General features: G+C 35.7%; 1 protein-coding gene across 1 annotated transcript; it reads left to right on the top strand.

Moving 5' to 3' along the window:
* The first annotated feature begins 15,677 nt into the window (after nt 1–15,677).
* On the top strand, nt 15,678–17,518 carry LOC136815803 (uncharacterized). Its single transcript, XM_067072255.1, has 2 exons — nt 15,678–15,918; nt 16,242–17,518. Exons 1-2 carry the CDS (start codon nt 15,793–15,795, stop codon nt 17,289–17,291), a joined length of 1,176 nt encoding a protein of 391 aa, XP_066928356.1. The 5' UTR covers nt 15,678–15,792; the 3' UTR covers nt 17,292–17,518.
* The last annotated feature ends 1,000 nt before the right edge of the window (nt 17,519–18,518 follow it).

The following is an 18,518-nucleotide window of genomic DNA, read 5'->3' as shown; positions in this document are numbered from 1 at the left end:
ACTAATTTGATACCTTAACAAATTCTGCCTCCATGTGTGACCTGACCTTCTCTTTGTGTAGGTCAATCTTTTCACCAAATTTTCAATTGGCACAAACTGTCTCGAGATATTCGTCAATCGAAGAATGATATTTGAAAGCGTAAGTTGCTAAAACAACGAGAAAATAGAAGAATCGGCAAAGTTGAAGATAAAAACCGCAAGGCATCAACAGGCAGCCCCCTCTAAGGTTTGAGCTAGTAAATGACAATCGAAAGGAAAATCAAATGACATACCGTTTGGCTCCTTTCAAAAATGGCGCCATTATGAATGCGATGATTCAATTTCATCATCACTCGCCTTACTCGGTCAATGGTTTTGCCCTGGGAGGTTTCCTTTTCAGGAACTAAGGATTTTGGACTTTCACCAAGCAAAGATATGTGTTGATGACGAAATACTTGCTCCTGAAGATGCTGTGATGCCTCTCGAATTTTGAAATCCAGTTGCGGTGAGCAACATACCAAGCGTGTGGAAACATATCCTTTCGAAACTTTGTTCTTGACCATTTGTGAGTTGTAGTCCTAAAGCAATGGAAGAGTATTAACCGTTGGCTTAACTATTTTTCTATCAGAAACAATATCAAAGTTAAACCGGTGTAATTTGTATTAGCATTAAAACAATGAACTCAAAGAAAGCTGCATTTTTATACCTTTACCACTTGCTTAAGTTTGGCCTAAAGCACATCTGATTCCCCATTTTTGGTGTTTCTTGTTTTGATGGGGTGCTTTGGTATTGCACACGTTTCTCGACATCGTAGATGAGATCATAAATCTTGGTTTCCGTCAAACTGGTTGACTTGTGCGCCACCAAGAAGTACGCAACACCGAAAATGAAATCGTCTGCTTTCTCTATAACAGTGGAGACGGCGGTGCAGCTTGAAATAAAAAACTTTAGTTCGGGAAGAGCAGCCAAGGCGTTGTCTAGCTTACGTTTTACTGATGCTAAGTCTGTTTGGCTGCTCAGCATTAATGAACGGAACGGGAAAACTTGATCTGTGTCTCCAATCTAAGGGTTAAATAATGAATGATGTTCTTAAAGGACGAAACAAGACACTATTAAAAAAGCACACTCTAATCACAATTAGGACTAGATTGTAGACTAGGAATAATTCAAAGACTAATCGTCCTATATCAACAGGTCATTGCACAGACTATCAAAAACTTATTTCCCTGTCTCCTCAACACCTAAATGAACGTTACACAGACTAAAACAGCTTTAAGTTGAGATTTAAAAGGTCATTACACAGAATATCTAAAAACTAATATACCCCTGTCTCAATTTCAAAAGTGACGTTACACAGACTAGAATTTCTCTGGTCTTAAAAAACAAGTAGAATTTGGTCAAAATAGGCTTGGCTAGAGTGCTGACGAATAAATCACACCTTTTCAGATCACAAAAAATATCGAAACCCAATTCTATTGGCCAATATAGGAAATTATGAGATTTTAATAGATTTAAAAAGGCATTACACAGACTATCTAAAAACTATTATACCACTGTCTCAATTTCAAAAGTGACGTCCACATACAAGCATAGCATCTCAGGCTCAGAAATTGACGGCTTAACGGCTTACCAACCCATCTCAGGCAGAACATCTGGCTTAAGGGTCGGTTTAGGTTCTGGCTTAAATCAATTACGGCTTAACTGAAAAAGTGCATTAGAATCCGGTGGAAAAGGCGTGATTCCTTTTTCATCAAATTTAACAAGTCCCAAATCGAAAGTGATGGCTTAGAAATGAAGAAATATGCATGGGCAGAGTCCCAATAAGGTGTGGTCCCTTTATGAAAAAAGTTTTTTTTATAAGAATCTAGATTCTTTTTTTAAGAACAGTTAATTTAAGGGTTATTTATAAAGAACGAAGTATTCTGTTTTATGTGAAAATTTCCAAGTTTGAAAACGAAAGTACTTTGACTGGTCATTCCACCCACCAAATTGACGGCTTAACGGCTTACCAACCTATCTCAGGCAGAAGATCTGGCTTAAGGGTCAGTTTAGGTTCTGGCTTAAGTCAATTATGGCTTAACTGAAAAAGTGCATTAGAATCCGGTAGAAAAGGCGTGATTCCTTTTTCATCAAATTTAACAAGTCCCAAATCGAAAGTGATGGCTTAGAAATGAAGAAATAAGCATGGGCGGGGTCCCAATAAGGTGTGGTCCCTTTATGAAAAAAGTTTTTTTATAAGAATCTAGGTTCTTTTTTTAAGAACAAAGTTAAACTAAGGGTTGTTTATAAAGAACGAAGTATTCTGTTTTATGTGAAAATTTCCAATAAGTTTGAAAACGAAAGTACTTTGACTGGTCATCCCACCCACCAAATTGACGGCTTAACGGCTTACCAACCTATCTCAGGCAGAACATCTGGCTTAATTTCAAGTTCGGCTTAACTCAAAAAGTGCATTAGACTCCGGTGGAACATGCATGATTCCTTTTTCATCAAATTTACAAGTAGACAATTCGTGTAAACACTCGAAGTAAATTTTAAAATAAAAGGCCACAGACTATAATAAAAATACCATATTCCCCTGTCTCAATTTCAAAAGTGTCGTTACACAGACTACAACAAGTTTGGGCTCAGCTCATTATGATTAAAAATTCATTAAAAATGAGATTACAAGGCCTGGTGACGAGTAATCCACACCAACCTTAATGTAAAGCAAAATTATGAAAATTGACTGTCTGTCTGTCAATTACGGCCATTCGTTTCTTATTTACAAAACAATTTCAAATGAACCATTTAAATGAGAAAGAAAATTAAAACAAATAATTCTCACCATCGACGTCGTTAATTTTTTTTAAATTTAATTTACAGTAATATATTTCTCAGGTCTACCGACCTCTATGAAATAATCATGCTTAACATTTTACAATTTTACAGTTGTAGGCGCACGGTGGGCCTCTTAACCAGTCGTATTTACAATATTTCATTTTCAGTAACGGGTTTGTTACAGATCTTCTTAAAGTAGAGTTTTGTCCGAGGACTTCCTCTAACCTTATATATCCAGGTGCCATCCTTTTGTAATTCTGTTTTCTCATCTTTCTCAGGTCTATCGACCTCTATCAAATAATCATGCTTAACATTTTACAATTTTACAGTTGTAGGCGCACGGTGGGCCTCTTAACCAGTCGTCTTTACAATATTTCATTTTCAGAAGGGTTTGTAAGATTCTTAAAGTAGAGTTTTGTCCGAGGACTTCCTCTAACCTTATATATCCAGGTGCCATCCTTTTGTAATTCTCCTTTGCCTTCCTATGCCGAGTGTGATTTTTTTCGTGCCTTGCGTGCTTTCGTGCCCTTCGTGCCTTTGAAAAAAAAGTTCGTGCCTTTTGAAAAAAAGTTTGTGCCTTTGAAAAAAAAGTTCGTGCCTTTTGAAAAAAAGTTTGTGCCTTTGAAAAAAAAGTTCGTGCCTTTCGAAAAAAAGTTCGTGCCTTTTGAAAAAAAAATTCGTGCCTTTGAAAAAAAGTTCGTGCCTTTTGAAAATAGTTTGACAAACAAAATAACAGGAATTACACAAATGAGAAAAAAAAGAAGACATTTGAAGACACTTTCGAATGTTTTGTTCAAGATTCGAATGTTTTGTTTTGAAAAGACAGGAAGAAAAAAGATATGAAAATTGTCGGTTGAGAAGCGGCAGGTCCAAAATGCATATTGCATATTGCATATTGCATAATGCATAATGCATAAAATTTGAAAATGTCTATTTTAGAGGCTATAAAAGGGAATTTTGAAAGATATTACTTTCACAAAACAATATTTTCTACCAAAATAAAGGGAGAAGCTGATTGAATTTTGGATGATGAAGAAAATCCATGATCCACTGAAAATGCTTGTCGCCATTTTGATTTTCATAGTTATATCTTACAGAACGTAGTATAGTGTAGAAAAAAAAACACGAAAATATCTCCTCCGTGTATTACTTTTCGAAAACGATAACTCGAAAACGTAAATGTTATAGCAAGATCTTTATTCTGGGTTTCGTCAGAGATCTTTACGAACAATTGCTAATAAATTTCAAGGGGTTTTCCCTCTTACAAAGCATTAACCATGTGTATGCTTTTTGTTAGATAAGCCAATCCAGCCAATGTAAATAAAAGAGCTTCATGCGAAAGCTAGATCAAAGAAAATAGACTTCGAATCATTTTACTTTCGAATGTTTATGAGGGCGTTTATGTGTTTACCTTTTTTTGAGAAAGACGAAGGGGGGGGGCCTTTCTGATTTGTTGCATCTTCTTTTTATTTATGCTGACGACAGAAAACCCTTTGTTGCTACGATTCGAATCGAATGTTTTCTCTTTCGTTCGGATTCGAAAAGTAAATATCATGTCTGGGGAATTCCCTCTGAAGAAACTCTTCTAAAGAGGCTTTTGCGTTTTTAGCCTCTACAAAGGAAAGTTTTAGAAAATATAAAATCGTTCTGTAAATTACACAATACTATTATGTATGTTTATTTTATGCCCCGTTTGAGAAGTCAACAAACGCGTGCAAATTAGCGGGATTGCAAAGAAGAAGTGAAAGAACTTAAGTTAAAGAAGAGCTAGAAATTTTTTTCCGAAAGGCACAAACTTTTTTTCAAAGGCACGAACTTTTTTTTCAAAGGCACGAACTTTTTTTTAAAAGGCACGAACTTTTTTTCGAAAGGCACGAACTTATTTTTCAAAGGCACGAACTTCTTTCAAAGGAAAGACACGAACTTTTTTTCAAGGCACAAACTTTTCCGAAGCACGACTTTTTTTCAAAAGGCACGAAGGCAAGCAGCACGAAAAAATCAAACTTCCTATGCCACTCTTTGATGTTTCGCGTCTTCTTCGAAAAATCGTCGGATACGCTAATTCGTCTTTCTCTAATTTGTGGATGATGCCAGATATGCGTTTCTTTTCGTTCGTTCGCACGCTTCAAGGGTCCATCTTTTTGTTTGAACATTTCGTCCCTTTCCGAGCTCCCTATTCTTTCTGCGTTACGATGTGTCATTTAGCCCATTTGGTTTTGTACAACTTCTTCAACATAATCCTTATCACCTACACGTTGTTCTTCTAGGTCTTCATGTTTGTTCCCTCCGAGGTTGTGAACAATGAGATTGACTTGGTTAGTTTAACCATCGCTTCTTCTTTCTCTTCTTTGATGAATTCTTGATCGTTACCTCTTGGTATCCTAGCGCATTGTAGTAATGCTACGTAAAGGTCTGTTGTTGCTTGATCTATGTCGTGTCTTTCATAGCTCATCTTTAGCTTTGCAGCTAGGATTCATGTTTTTTTTGGATCCTTTAACGAACATCATCATTGTTTACAGATCGTCGATCTTCTTTCCAGTCTATCCAGTCTAGCGAAAACACATTGCTCATCTTAATATTTCTCTTTACCTTCAGTATTTGTTGCCTTGTTATTAGTCGTTCTTTGTTTACTTGTTTTGATCTTCTCTAATGATATTGGCGTGACTGTGATGCATTTCGCACATTCGAATTCCTTGCTTTGTACTGAATGCAAATCTGTACGTGGAGGCGGAAGCTTCCGAACAGGCAGAGAACGAGCGGGGCACCAACACGCAGAATCGGATCCCTATATTTCATTTATAAGCATTTATTTGGGGTACAGGACCGTGTTTAGATTTTCAGAAGTTTTCGCCATTTTGTTGCATTGTCAAGAGCAAACCGTCAAGGGGATGTGACGGAAAGGATTTTTTGTGGTTAAATGTGTCGCGGAACGTCCCACCGTCGGTGTCAAGCTACCGTTGGTCATCCAAAAAATCAAAAAACTGGGACGAAAGTTCCAAACAACTTTCTTACTGTCTGGGTTACAAAATTGTTAAGCGTAGCTCTCGACGTTTTTTTTGTTTTTTTTTTATGAGGTGGAAGCACTTACACTTCAACATAGACTACTTCCAAAAAACACAATAAATAATAGCTCCCCCCCGCAGGCACTAGGATCGCCAAGGGTATAACTATTGAATAAGGAAAACCTCACTAAAGATAACCAATATAAAAATATTAAGCGTGAGAAATCATTAACTAAAATAAGGCACCACTAACCTTTCAGAGTCTAGAATAATTCAATGACAGAGTATTATTATGTTATTTATGTTGAAAGTAATTCTGGATCACGTACAACAAAAGGTCGAAGAGTTTAGGGCTTAGTGAAATATTATGTCTTGGTTCAGAAGTTGTTGACAAAAGATGCTGCTGAGAGTAATAAGCAGTGCAAAAGAAAGTGTTGAGAGTTTTCGATGTTCATTGAGGTGACTAAATCCTACTCGAAGATGATTGAGAAGGATCAACCCTGGTGTCACGAACTCAAAACAGGAGAGTTTGGGCTAGAAACTCAAGGATGCTTTTTTGAGTAGAAGGATATCTTTATACACCAGCCAGAATTTCACTGTTTATGCAGTAGGATAAAGAATTCCGGAAACGCTCAGTTCGAATATTAAGTTGAAAAATAGGATTTCTTGTTCTTAGATTACCCGGTGCCGCAAGTCTTGCTGGTAAGTAGTTACGTAAATAAGAGGGGGCTAAATTGTTTAAAATTTTGTAGAAGAAGATCATTCTTCTACTAAATCGACGATCAGCAAGACTCTCGAGACCAAGTTCAGAATAAAGTTTTTCTTGAGACGTTCCACGAAAGCAGCCAGTTATAGCAAGGCAGGCATTATATTTGATGAAGCTTACGAACAAAAGTCAAATTTCCAGGATGGTCGTCTTATCTCACTCAGGGTTAGTGACTTAATGTATATAGGCCATGTCAGTTTAATTTTACCATGATTATTATAGCTTCTGTTTAAAGTGAAAAGTAGTTTAGTCAGGTCTTTGATTTTTTATTGTCATTTTTTGGGGACTTTTTGAAAAATGTTTAATTTATTACTTTTTATTACTTTTATTTCAATCTACATTTTAGGAATATCGATGAATTATTATAGCTTTAGCTTAGACATAATGAAAAGTGCACTTCTATGAAGACGCTGTTAACTACTTTTTAATTCTCTATCAAATCACTTTAGTTGTGATTTATTTCAACCTTTCGAAAAACTAATGAACTAAAGACTTCTTCCTATTTTGTTAATTTTCATTTTTAGATACTCATTTTGTTTTCCTCTCTTTTTTCAGATTTTAAGCTCGCAGTTTGAAACATGGAGAGAAATTCAATTAACGAAGACAATCAAGATTTGAGTAGTCAGGACAGGACAAAGTTATAATATTTGCTACCTAATACTAAATATTTGAAATGTTACAATTGGGCTCTCGATTAACAAAATATCTGAAGTTGAGCCCAGTGCGGTGCGCACGTTTGACTATGTTGTTTTAAGGTGTCAGTTGGTAAATGTAAAATGGTTTTATTGCTTTTTGTTTCAGATGCAGTACTCGTTAATTTTCGGTCCAGCTGCTGCTGAGGCTAAGAGAGTTAAATGGAAATATTAATTTTCATGCAGCACAATATATAACAATTATTGCTAGAAAGACCATATTTGGTTTATCTAAAGCTAAAGGCCAGGGCAAACCAGTCCAACATTTCATCCAACACGATTTTCCAATGTTGGATGGGAAAACTCGTGTTGGATGAAGCGAAATTTCAGTTTTGAGGTACTTCATTTAAAAATTCTTTCGAACGATAATTATTTCATTCGTTCTCTCAAAACAAAATGGTGGCCGAGAAAAGAAATGTAGCAATGGTGGCGTTGCTCAACGAGCTCGTCGATTCAGACGATGAAAAACCAACGAGAGGAAAAACTAGAGTGGATTAAGGAAGAGAGAAAAAGGGATATTCCACAACATTATCCTAGAGCTAAAAATCGAGGACAGACTTGGCTTCAAGGAAATGTTTCGAATGGATGTGGGGGATTTCGAGTTTGTGCTAAACGAAGTTTATGTGATATAACCTGGTCAGATAGGTAACAGTGATGGTGGCCACCGACCAATACTTTCTGAAGAGAGACTTGCCCTTACTCTCCGATTTCTTGCGACTGGAGAATCATTTCAATCATTTCATTTCCAGTTTAGAATTTCTGAGAATGCAGTATCCTATATGAGCCCCCCCCCCCAGCGGCACCCCTAATCACGCCATCACGTAAAAAAAATTTCTCCATCACGCATCACGAAAATCGCTAAAATTTGTCATCACGCAAAAAATAGCAAAAAATAGCCGAAATCACGCATCACGCCTTGAATTTTTGCCCTATCACGCATCACGCCAAATTCTTGATCACGCCATCACGCCAAAAAAATCTCTAATTACGCCATCACGCAAGAAAAAAGTCCCAATCACGCCATCACGCAAACCGCTGGGGGGGCCTCCTACATTATCGAGGGATGTTGTAAGGCCTTGGTGGATAGATTAGTCCCAAAATTTCTTCAACTACCATCAACAACATACACACTCGATAATTCTTTTAGCGATTGCTGGTCCAGTGTATGAATGCCTGTATGCTGATGTTGGGGCTAATGGTCGAGTTAATGACAGGTGTTTGGAATAACAGTTCATTGCTAAACTATATTCATGATTGTTCAGTAAAGCTTCCAAAGGATGATGATTTATTTAGTGGTATTTCTTTGCCCTATGTTTTTGTCGGGGTGGATGCTTTTGGTTTAACGAAATTCATGATGAAACCTTATCGCCAGCATGATTTAACGAAAGATAAACGGATCTACAACTACAGACACAGTAGAGCAAGACGTACATCTGAAAATTTGTTTGGTATTCTTGCCAACAGATGGAGAGTATTTTTCACTACAATAAATTTAGAGCCAAATCATGTCGAAAACGTAGTCCTCTGGGCCTTAGCATTGCACAATATGCTTTTAAAAAACCTGGCTTATTGTCCAGGGACTTTAGCAGATTGTACCGGATGTGCCACAAAAAAGTTACCCTCTTTGATTTGATATTGTAGGCAGTAGCCTGGCTATCCAGACTCAAAATTTTAGAAAAAAACTCTTACCTCATCATACAAAGTTTCTAGAAATTTAGAGTCTGGTGCAACTAAAAAAGTCTGATACAGTTTGTTTGATACTGTATATGTGAGTGAACCCTTGTTGACAGACTATCGAAACCCAGGCAGACACACATAATTAACTTACCATAAAAACTCTTTTACAAACTCAATAAACTTTCAAAACTACTTTAAACTACATCCAAACATCAGCCACATTTGTAAGGGCTCCTTTCCATCGGTCATTTTGTTTAGAAATGAACCTGTGTTCTCATTTTCATTTGTTTATGTTATTTTGCAATGTCAGCTTTTTTCATAAATTATGCGCGCGCATAGAAAATATCGAAAAGCCCGCGAAAGTTCTGCTCAGTGACTCGGGCGAATTGACTAATCAGATACACTCGCATATGCAGGGACAGATATCCCTGCAGACGAGTTACTTGGATCAGACCGTAAACAAGAGACAAGACAATTTTAAAAAATTACAGAAAAAGGCGAAAAACGAGAGTATTAAATTTATTGTAATAAATAGAGGCACGATTTTATGCATCAGGAAAAGTATTTCCATTACGTAAAAAGCACTTATTTACAAGATAATGCATCCCTGTAAATACATTCCATCATCTGTGAATCGAGATGAGCTGCAACAGTTCAAACGAAGCATTTTTCTCAAAACTTTCACATTCTCCACCTTTCTCAACGATGATGCACACACAGAAAAAACATTTGGAAACTCTTGGGAATATGTTGAAAATTTTGTGGGGTTTGAAGCATTCGGCATCTTGTTTATGCACAAGGGAAAAACAGAAGTAAAAAAAGACAATAGTGATAAAGAAAACATAAAGAGTGTTACAAGGAGCAAGACATTGTACTTTAATGTTTTTGGTAAAAGAGAAGTCGTTTCTCTCATAAATTGATACCCTTGTTTTTAGCCTTTTGTGACATTTTTTAAAATTCATTTTAGGCTTTTGAACCTAACTTTTGAACTTTTCGTAAATAAAGTAATATTAAAAAGTAATACATCGTTTTTCAGCAAATCTTCTTCCACAGTTTCTTAATTTAGAGAGTCTTTCATCTATGTATGCAGCAAAGGTCGAGGTTGATTGCTTGGTAACTACGGTAGTTTTGGCTGGTTTCGTCTCGGGTTTCGTAATAGCTTCTGCGCATTTTGAAAGTTTATCTAGTTTCCGCTCAGCAATTGTTTTTTTCTTGTTTGACGGGGGCTTTACCTGCTCCAGATGTGGATTTCGTTATCGACACGCTTTGCACTAAAGGTACGATGCGAAATATAACATCTGTGGACATTGGCCATATCGCTTTGAATGTTTACAACAAGGTGCTGGTTGTAAAAACGGCGCCCAATTCGAGCCATTTCTCACCCGCCAAATCTATCAAAAATAATCTACCCCATAATCCTTTGCAGCAAAATCAAAACAAACCTTGAAGCGACGTTGAAATTCTAGTTTCCAGGATATTGTTTTGAACGCAGTCTCGCATGAATCCGTCCAACAGAGACGTCAAATTGTTTGTTTTCAGCCATCCCTTTAGAGCTCCAGCGTGGTGGGCAGAAAACAATTACAATCTGTTCTCAGGTTTTCTTCATCTTCAATTTCGTAAATTTCTTCATCATTCTGACGTTTGTGAGTATCTCTACTCTTAGTTGATTTAACGACAGGCATCAAGAACAAAAGAAGCTGCTAATAGATCCAGCTAGGAACATAAAGCTCGTCAGTGCTCTGCCCACTCTTTGTTTTGTTCGCTTTAGTGACTTCCCTTCCAAAATTTGCCCTGAAACCATTTATTTTATTTTTTAGCGATGTTATGGTTACGTCTAAAACACTTGCGATTTCTGTATAAGCAATATCTTTTAGGTCTCGCTTTGAATATTCCTTATCAAAACAGCCCCATAAACAAGGCCTTTCCTCCAACATATCTATTAGGATGGATATTTCATCGTCTGTCCAATCTTTAGCTCCTTTCTTCTCTCCTTCCTCCTCGCTGGTCTTCTTGTTGTTCTTGTTTTTTACAGAACTTTCTTTGCTATCTTTTATTGTTCTTTTTGACTTTGTTTTTAGAAGCAGATTCTTCTGGTTTTCTACATTTTTCTCTTCCAAAGGCAAAGTCGCTTTTGCTTCTCTCTGGTATTGTTCGAATGCTTTCCCTTTAACAAGGGGTTGATCATCTTCATCCCTGCTGGAAGACACAAAAAAATTGCCCTGAGTACTGCTGTCTGGCTGCGGTCTGCTGTAATGTTTTGATCGTTTATGAACACAACCAGGACTCTAAAGAAGGATGATATGATTAGGAAGGGGTAGTCAAAATTGGTTGAACTGTAGTTTGGCTGAATAACGATTTTCACCTGTGTATAATTCTCTGTTTACACCAATATCTTCGCCTTCATCTCCAGCAAATGTTATGTTCAATTTAGCTCTCTTTCTATCATGCCATGGTTTTTGAAAGTATTTGTTGAAATCATTGAACGAGTTCCCTCGAAAGACAAGTAAATTAAGTCTTTCCACCTCGTCATCAAGAGATACACCATTTATAACATTTGTCACTAATGTACATACTTTTTCCTGATTGAGCCATGTTGTTAGGTCATCAGAATCCTCACTTACAACCATTATTTACTGTATCGCTTCATTATCAAAAATTCCTTCTTCTATATCATTTGATGAGATGATAAAAGAAGGTGAAGAAGCCCGGGGGGGGGGTACTTAGGCAAAAGTGGATCATGGGTATGTGCGGACGGTAAGGGTCGGTTTTTTCACCTTTCAAAGTCTCTCTAAGGGTATGACTTTTTAAAAAAACCATTGGATCGCAAATTCTATGGAGAATAAGATGAGAGGGGTAACAATGGGTATAGAGAAACTTTCGAAAATAAAATATTCAAATTGAGACATTTTGGGTCCGATGAATTCATCAAAACCTGAAAAATTCGATATCTCGAGTTTGAGAAAAAATTAAGCAATGGTTGACCCCTCATTGGATCGGAAATTATCGAAAAAATTATTTGTGTAAATGACAAATTAATTTCAGTGAAGTAAACAATTTAATGACCTTTCGATGACGTCATTTAGGGCCCAAATGACGTCACAAAACGATAAATGTGCGATTTCTCGAACTTCAATGAGTTATAAGTGATAATATTTCGTTCTTTGGGCTAAGAATTTAAGCTTATTACCCTCCCCCACCATCCAAATGGCTTTTGATGTGTTCAACAATACTCTACTCAACGGTGACAACGTTTATAAAAAATGTGTGTAACGCAAGAAGGTAGCTGAGCTGTTATTCTCAAATTTTGTCAGGGGGTTGATTCCAGTATGAAAGAGGGATTTCGTGCAGTTTTAAGACAAAAAATCTTATTGTCTTTCGAAAAAGCAGTTGATGATACGTTGTGGTTTAAATTTTGTGTTTAAAATTTCATTTTCATCTATGAATTAGTACACGTTTTTTTTTTATTAGAACACCTAAAATTTGGCTGAGCCTGGATGTGCTTATTTTTTTCAGCAATTTTCAGCCTAAAATGTTCTTAAATGCGTTCTTAATTTTTCAGACTACTCTAAATCGACAATATGATACAAAATAAAGAGCACTTAAATTTGGCAAAATTAATTTGGACAATATTTGACTCTCGACTTTTGAAGATCCACCCCTATATTCGGTTTAAACTGCTTACTCTTAGGTGCCAAATAAACGGGGGGGTTCGAATAAACAGGGGGGTTGGAAAGATTTTTCAAATCAAATAAACGGGGGGGACCAAATTACCGGGGTGGGGGGGGGGGGGGGGGTTGGAAAATGGACTTTTAAAAACCCTAAAAAGGGTCAAAATAGACTAAATTTAGGCTTTTTAGAGTAAAACAAGAAACTTTCCTTTTGGGAGCTGGGAATATTTTCAAAACTTAATAAACGTGGGGGTCCTAATAACGTCCGGGGGGGGGGGTTGAAAAAAATCGAAAAATTAACAAGCGGGGGGCGCGGTTATTTGGCACCTAAGAGTAAAAAGAGGAAAAAATTGTAGTTTCTTTCATTGTTTTCCAAACTGAGGCTGGGCATGTTCTTAAGATGTTCTTAATTTTTCGACGAATTTCAGCCTATATGTTCTTATAAACTAGTTTCTAATAAAAAAAAACGTGTACTATCTTTCGATAAAACCCCCATCCAAAAAAGGATTTGACATTCGAATTGAAGAAACCCCTACAGTGACTTTTTAACGAAGATAATTCTGACATCAATTATTCAAAAATCATGTGACGTAAATTTTCGAATTTTAGAAGGCGTGGCACTTTCTACGAAAAAGTTAGTAAAATTTGATTAGGTAGAAGAACTAAAAAATTATATCAATATATTGGAAGGCCAACACAATACTGAATTCGGCAAATATTCTAAAATTTTCCACGATGACTTGGTGACAGTGTTGAACAATTACAAGTCGTTGACACCATTGCTTAAAGACTTAATCCAGAGCATGGTGTCCAATGCTTCAAGAAAAGCAAATTAGTATTCAATCATTGAAAGAGATTTTTGAATTGACAAATTCAATAAAATGTCAGAAAATCTAAATGGTCTTTGGCCTTCAACAGTTGATTCATGGATACCCAAAGCAAAGTCTAACGTTTATAATCTGCAATGGAACAACGCTCGCCAACTGGCAATAGAATCTCCAGAACTAAATAATGTTCCAGATGCTCCAAAAGTTGATGAACTGTCTACTAATAATATACCTTGGGGTAACTGTAATAACTTGATGAATCTGCATTGCAAACTTGTGAGCCTCGCACTATAATGATGGATGAAACTTCTCTGCAATGCCACGTTTTGTAATCGTCCGCAACGTATCCAAAGACTTTGATGTTGAAACTCATTTTGATGGTCTTGATATACAGGTACAAATTATTTCACAATTAGATTCAGATTTTTTTTTTCATTTTTTAAATATTCAATGTTTATATGAAATAGAAAAGGGGGGTTTGTACTTTTACATTGTGACGGGATTGGTCCTTTTTTAGTACGGTATTACGGGATTTGACGAAAAAAAAAGACGAGAAAACGGTATTTTAAAATCGGACGGTGACGGTATTTGGCCTTATTTTTTGTCCTTATGCCGGTATTTGAGCCTGTACAAACCGGTGTGACGGTGTTATTATTTTTTTCAATTTTCGGGATTCAGGGATTCAGCAAAAAATTTGACGGGAAAACGGTATTTCGAACCCCTACAAACCTCCCCCCTAGAAAGTGTAGAGGATTATTCATACGGCATGGTGTGGATCCCTCTAAATTAAGGGGGGAGGGCTTAATTTCTGTTCCAAATATTTAGGTGGGACTTACAATCATGGTCGAAATAGAATGAGAATTCCGGTTATTTTAACGTTTTTCAAGATTTAGACCTTAGGATCTCAGGATCCAAAAGTTCAAAAATAGTCCAATAAGGCTCAGAATATAGCCTGGAAGTCTGCCAACTTGAAATATTCGATTAAGTTAAAAGGTCTAAGGTACGACCATGATTGTAGGATTTGGTGGATTTGTGGGGGATTAATAGGATGAGCTGGTACTAAAATTTCCTCAAACAGCCGTATAGGATATATTTTTACTCGATGAATAAGGAACTAGTGGTGTACTACTGTCAACTGCTCCAAATTGGGACTGCTACTTTTAATATAACATGGGAATGAAGGAGAGATCCTTGACAACAAATACATTTTCATGTCTCTTGAACTGTATAAAAAAAGATGACTCTTAAAAAGTTCGGTAAAAGCGCCCCACGTTATGCCAGGCAGTCCCAAGAGATAGCAGTTGATGGTACATTTTACATTAGAAAGAAAGAAAACAATATGGATCAATAATCGCAAATTTCTTAGTTCATTATCAAGAAATGCAAGATTCTTATCATCTTTATTTTCAGGTCGATACCAGATCAAATAAGCCAATTTGTGGAGTTGCCAAGATTGAGGTTCACTGTGAAGTATACTACATTGCATTTGCCCAATTTGTGACATAAAGTGATTGGGAAAAAGCTTTAGATCGCAGTATTGGTGGCACAATTTATGTGGAGCCCATTGATTCATTTCCCTTGGTCGATGAAAACAATATACGTCAAAGCACAGAAAGTGCTTTCCAAGAAGCTCATGCTTTGAAAAGGCCAAGATCAACATATATATACTCGTTGGCAATTGGCAACACAACCTGTTCAACACCATTGAGAGAAATGCGAGGAATGTTTCCCAAGTGAAAATGTCGCCAGACCAAAAGGAAAAGTTTATATTGATTTACGCATGATTGACTTAACAGCAAGCGAAAACACACTGGCATCGAAAGCCGGCAGGTGCGATACGTTATTTCAGCATAATAGGGGAGGAGTGTTGCCAAACGAAAATGTCGCCGAACAAAATTGAAAATCTATTTACGCCCTTTTTCAAGTAATGAGAAAGAGGATAGAGAGACAAAGATAAAGCGGTTTTGAAGTAAGAAAAGTCACTTATAAAAGCATTTTTAAAATTTCGTACTCTTTATGATACAAAAGAAACCTAAATTTGATATTTATGTTTATTTACTCGTAGAGAAGAGAATACGTACTATCCTGTAGGGAAACTAGAGAAGAAATTATAAAAGGAAAGGTACCATTTTCGTAATCTTTAGGATAAAAATAATATATAACAATACGTTATATTTACAGTTGCTTATAAAGATCAGATGCGTATTTCTTTGTTCTTTATTTATCGACAATGTTCCCATGTGTGATCATAGACTAAAGAAAAATTCCATAGACGGGAAACGAACAATAGGCGCATTGTTTTAGCGAGAGGAACTTGAAATATTCGTGCCCAGACCTTCTGAATGGGAAGAAAAATTCAAAATGGCGGCCAGCTCAAGTAATTCAGGCAGTGATTACCCAATTGAAGATATCCTTTCCTTGCTTGATGCTGGTTTTTTCGACTGTGAGGAAGAAATATCGGAGCAGATTAACTCTATGGAGTCAGATGTAAGTTCCAATGCAAATCTTTGTTCTTTTTTCACACGTAAACCTTCCCTTTATACCAATAATATTTGCTTTACTTTTGACTGCTTTTAAGTGTAAGGGTGCATGCAGTAGTTTCTATACTTATGTTTGGTTATGATGGGGTTATGATGTAGGATACCCAAATCAAGCATAGAGCAACATAATCCAGACCTTTCAAAAATCTTTTCTTTCAATCACTTTAACAATCAAGTTTTCTTGATTCTTTCAGTTTCAATGATGGAAAATACTTGGAAAATTAACTAATTGAAAGTTAATAATTCAACTTTTGTTTTCTTTGTCTACAGCTTGCAGAAACATCACAAGTGGCAACATTTGATTGTGAAGTATGCGGAAAGATTTGCAAGACAAAGGGTGGAATAAAGAGACATAAAGCAGCAAAACATCCACACGAAGTGTATTTGGAAAAAGTTAAAGAGAAGGAGGAAAAAACAAAGATTGCAAGTGACAAATTGGGATCGATGGATATTATGAGACTAATCAAAGAATCTGCTGAAAGATTATCACATGACCAGTGCTATCCAGAGGAGTTTCGATCCCAGTTTATTGATTTTGAAATTACGCAAAATCAAGGTGATGTAATCTTTAAACAATTGGAGGAGATCATCTTCAAATACAAGGAAAATAAAAATGACGAATTCCTTGCTGCTTTTCGGCGAATAACTTCATCAAAACTTGATCTATTATTTACTGACAAACGAGTTCATAACCTTCTAATGTTGGAATTTGCTAGCAGTTGTGTAAAGCATCTAAAGCCAAATCAAAGTGATGCAAATGTTGATATTAGAACTGCACTGGGGACAAAGGAGAAGGCAGCCCTCAATTACATAGCCGGACATGCAGTCCACAAAATCTATGCAAAACTACGCACCAGTAAACATTGGCGAACAGATATTTTTCAAAAATCATTTAATCTTTTGAAGAAATTCAAAATTGAACCAACTGACATGGAAGAGCATGCTTTGATTAAAGCAAAAAATAGAGGTGGATTGTGGTGTGTCTCCAAATTAACGGTACAAGTTTTTGAACAAGCTGAACTTTTGTTCACAAGTGAAACATGTAGACATGTCACAAGGGTTGACTATAAAGCAATGGTCAGAAATTTAATGAAAAACTTATTGGTTAAAAAGTATTGGGAACAGCTTTTAAGTGATTCACCAGAAATAGATACAGATCTTGGGAAAGACTTACTTGATCAACTACTCTCTCTTTACCTCAAAATCAGAGGATTTTCATATGCAAAAAGCATAAGGGAAAAACACAAGTTTAAAAGCAAGTCAACTCAAAAACACTCTTTGAGAGCAAATTTGAAAAAATCAGAGAAAGAGGAGCCATAAATATATATATTTATAACAATATTTATATAATAATATACATATATTTCATTTTGTATTGGTTTGTTTTAACTTGTCTTGAGGTCCATACTATAATTATGTATCTGCATTTTTGATAATAATGTTGGACTTTTTCATTTGCATTATATTGTATGAAATGATTTTACAATTTGGACAAGCCAAATTTCTTTTTACAGAGTTGCTGTTGCTGTTTATTATGCTTTTCACCAAGGTTTTTATAACTTGAATTTTTCATTCTGATTCAAAAGCTTTTCTGTTTTTTATAGTTTCTTGTATATTTTTTTATTTACCACAAAAAACAAAAGTTGTAATTACATGAATTTATTATATTTAAAGTAATTTATTTTATGCTGCCAATGTATTTTCCATATGTTTCCTTTTAAAATTTTCACTGAAGGAATCTTAGAACTGCCTAACTTTCCAGAAAGCCGTTTATCATTCTGATTGATCTGATTGGTCGATTTGTTATTTTTTATTTTGAAATTGTAAAATCCAACTGTCTGATTGGTCAAATCAACTCAAATGATAAACAGCTTTCTGGAAAGTTAAGTAGTTCTTCGTCATATGTTTGGTATTTTGAGTACTAAGCAGATGCCAAAGTACACAATGGGGAAAACTTGATACCATTAGTCTTCAAAGTAAAAACCAAATTCTATGGCTTTACTGTGAAAGTTGTACAATTTTTATTTCTTTCAAATGCCTAAATTCCCCTTATTCTTTATATTATGTTAATTTATAAAGCGTTTTTTAGGCAAATATTTTGGTCAAGAATTTTTGAATTATTGTGTTATCAGTATCACTGATTTATCGGTTGTGTTATTATTGATGATTTATTCATTTCATTTTATTCAAAAAATTTATGCTTTGTTTCTAGTCATGATTTTATCATTCTATTGAATAAAAATGAACAAACTATATTTTTTTCATCCCAGTAACTTTACTCCGAAAGAAACCCTGTGGGATTAGACGAAAATACAAATGTCTGACTGCCAAAAACAGTATACTTGAACCCGATTAAATTTCGAGAGTCAACGTTTTGAAAATGACCGCATTTCCGATATCAGGATCTTTTATCAGATTTAAAGCGTTTCTTCGAAATTTAATTTTTATTGATCAAGTTCGTGAAAATTGATCCAAAAATTCAACTAAATAAAATTCTAGCCGAGGTATTTTAGTTTCAATTTCGTCTGTAAAATAAAAGACACCTTA

Source organism: Clytia hemisphaerica, unplaced genomic scaffold, assembly GCF_902728285.1.
Source record: "Clytia hemisphaerica strain Z4C2 unplaced genomic scaffold, Clytia hemisphaerica genome assembly, whole genome shotgun sequence".
Lineage (NCBI taxonomy): Eukaryota > Metazoa > Cnidaria > Hydrozoa > Leptothecata > Clytiidae > Clytia > Clytia hemisphaerica.
The sequence above is the reverse complement of the archived record's forward strand: the minus strand, read 5'-3'. Positions and strand labels throughout refer to the sequence as shown.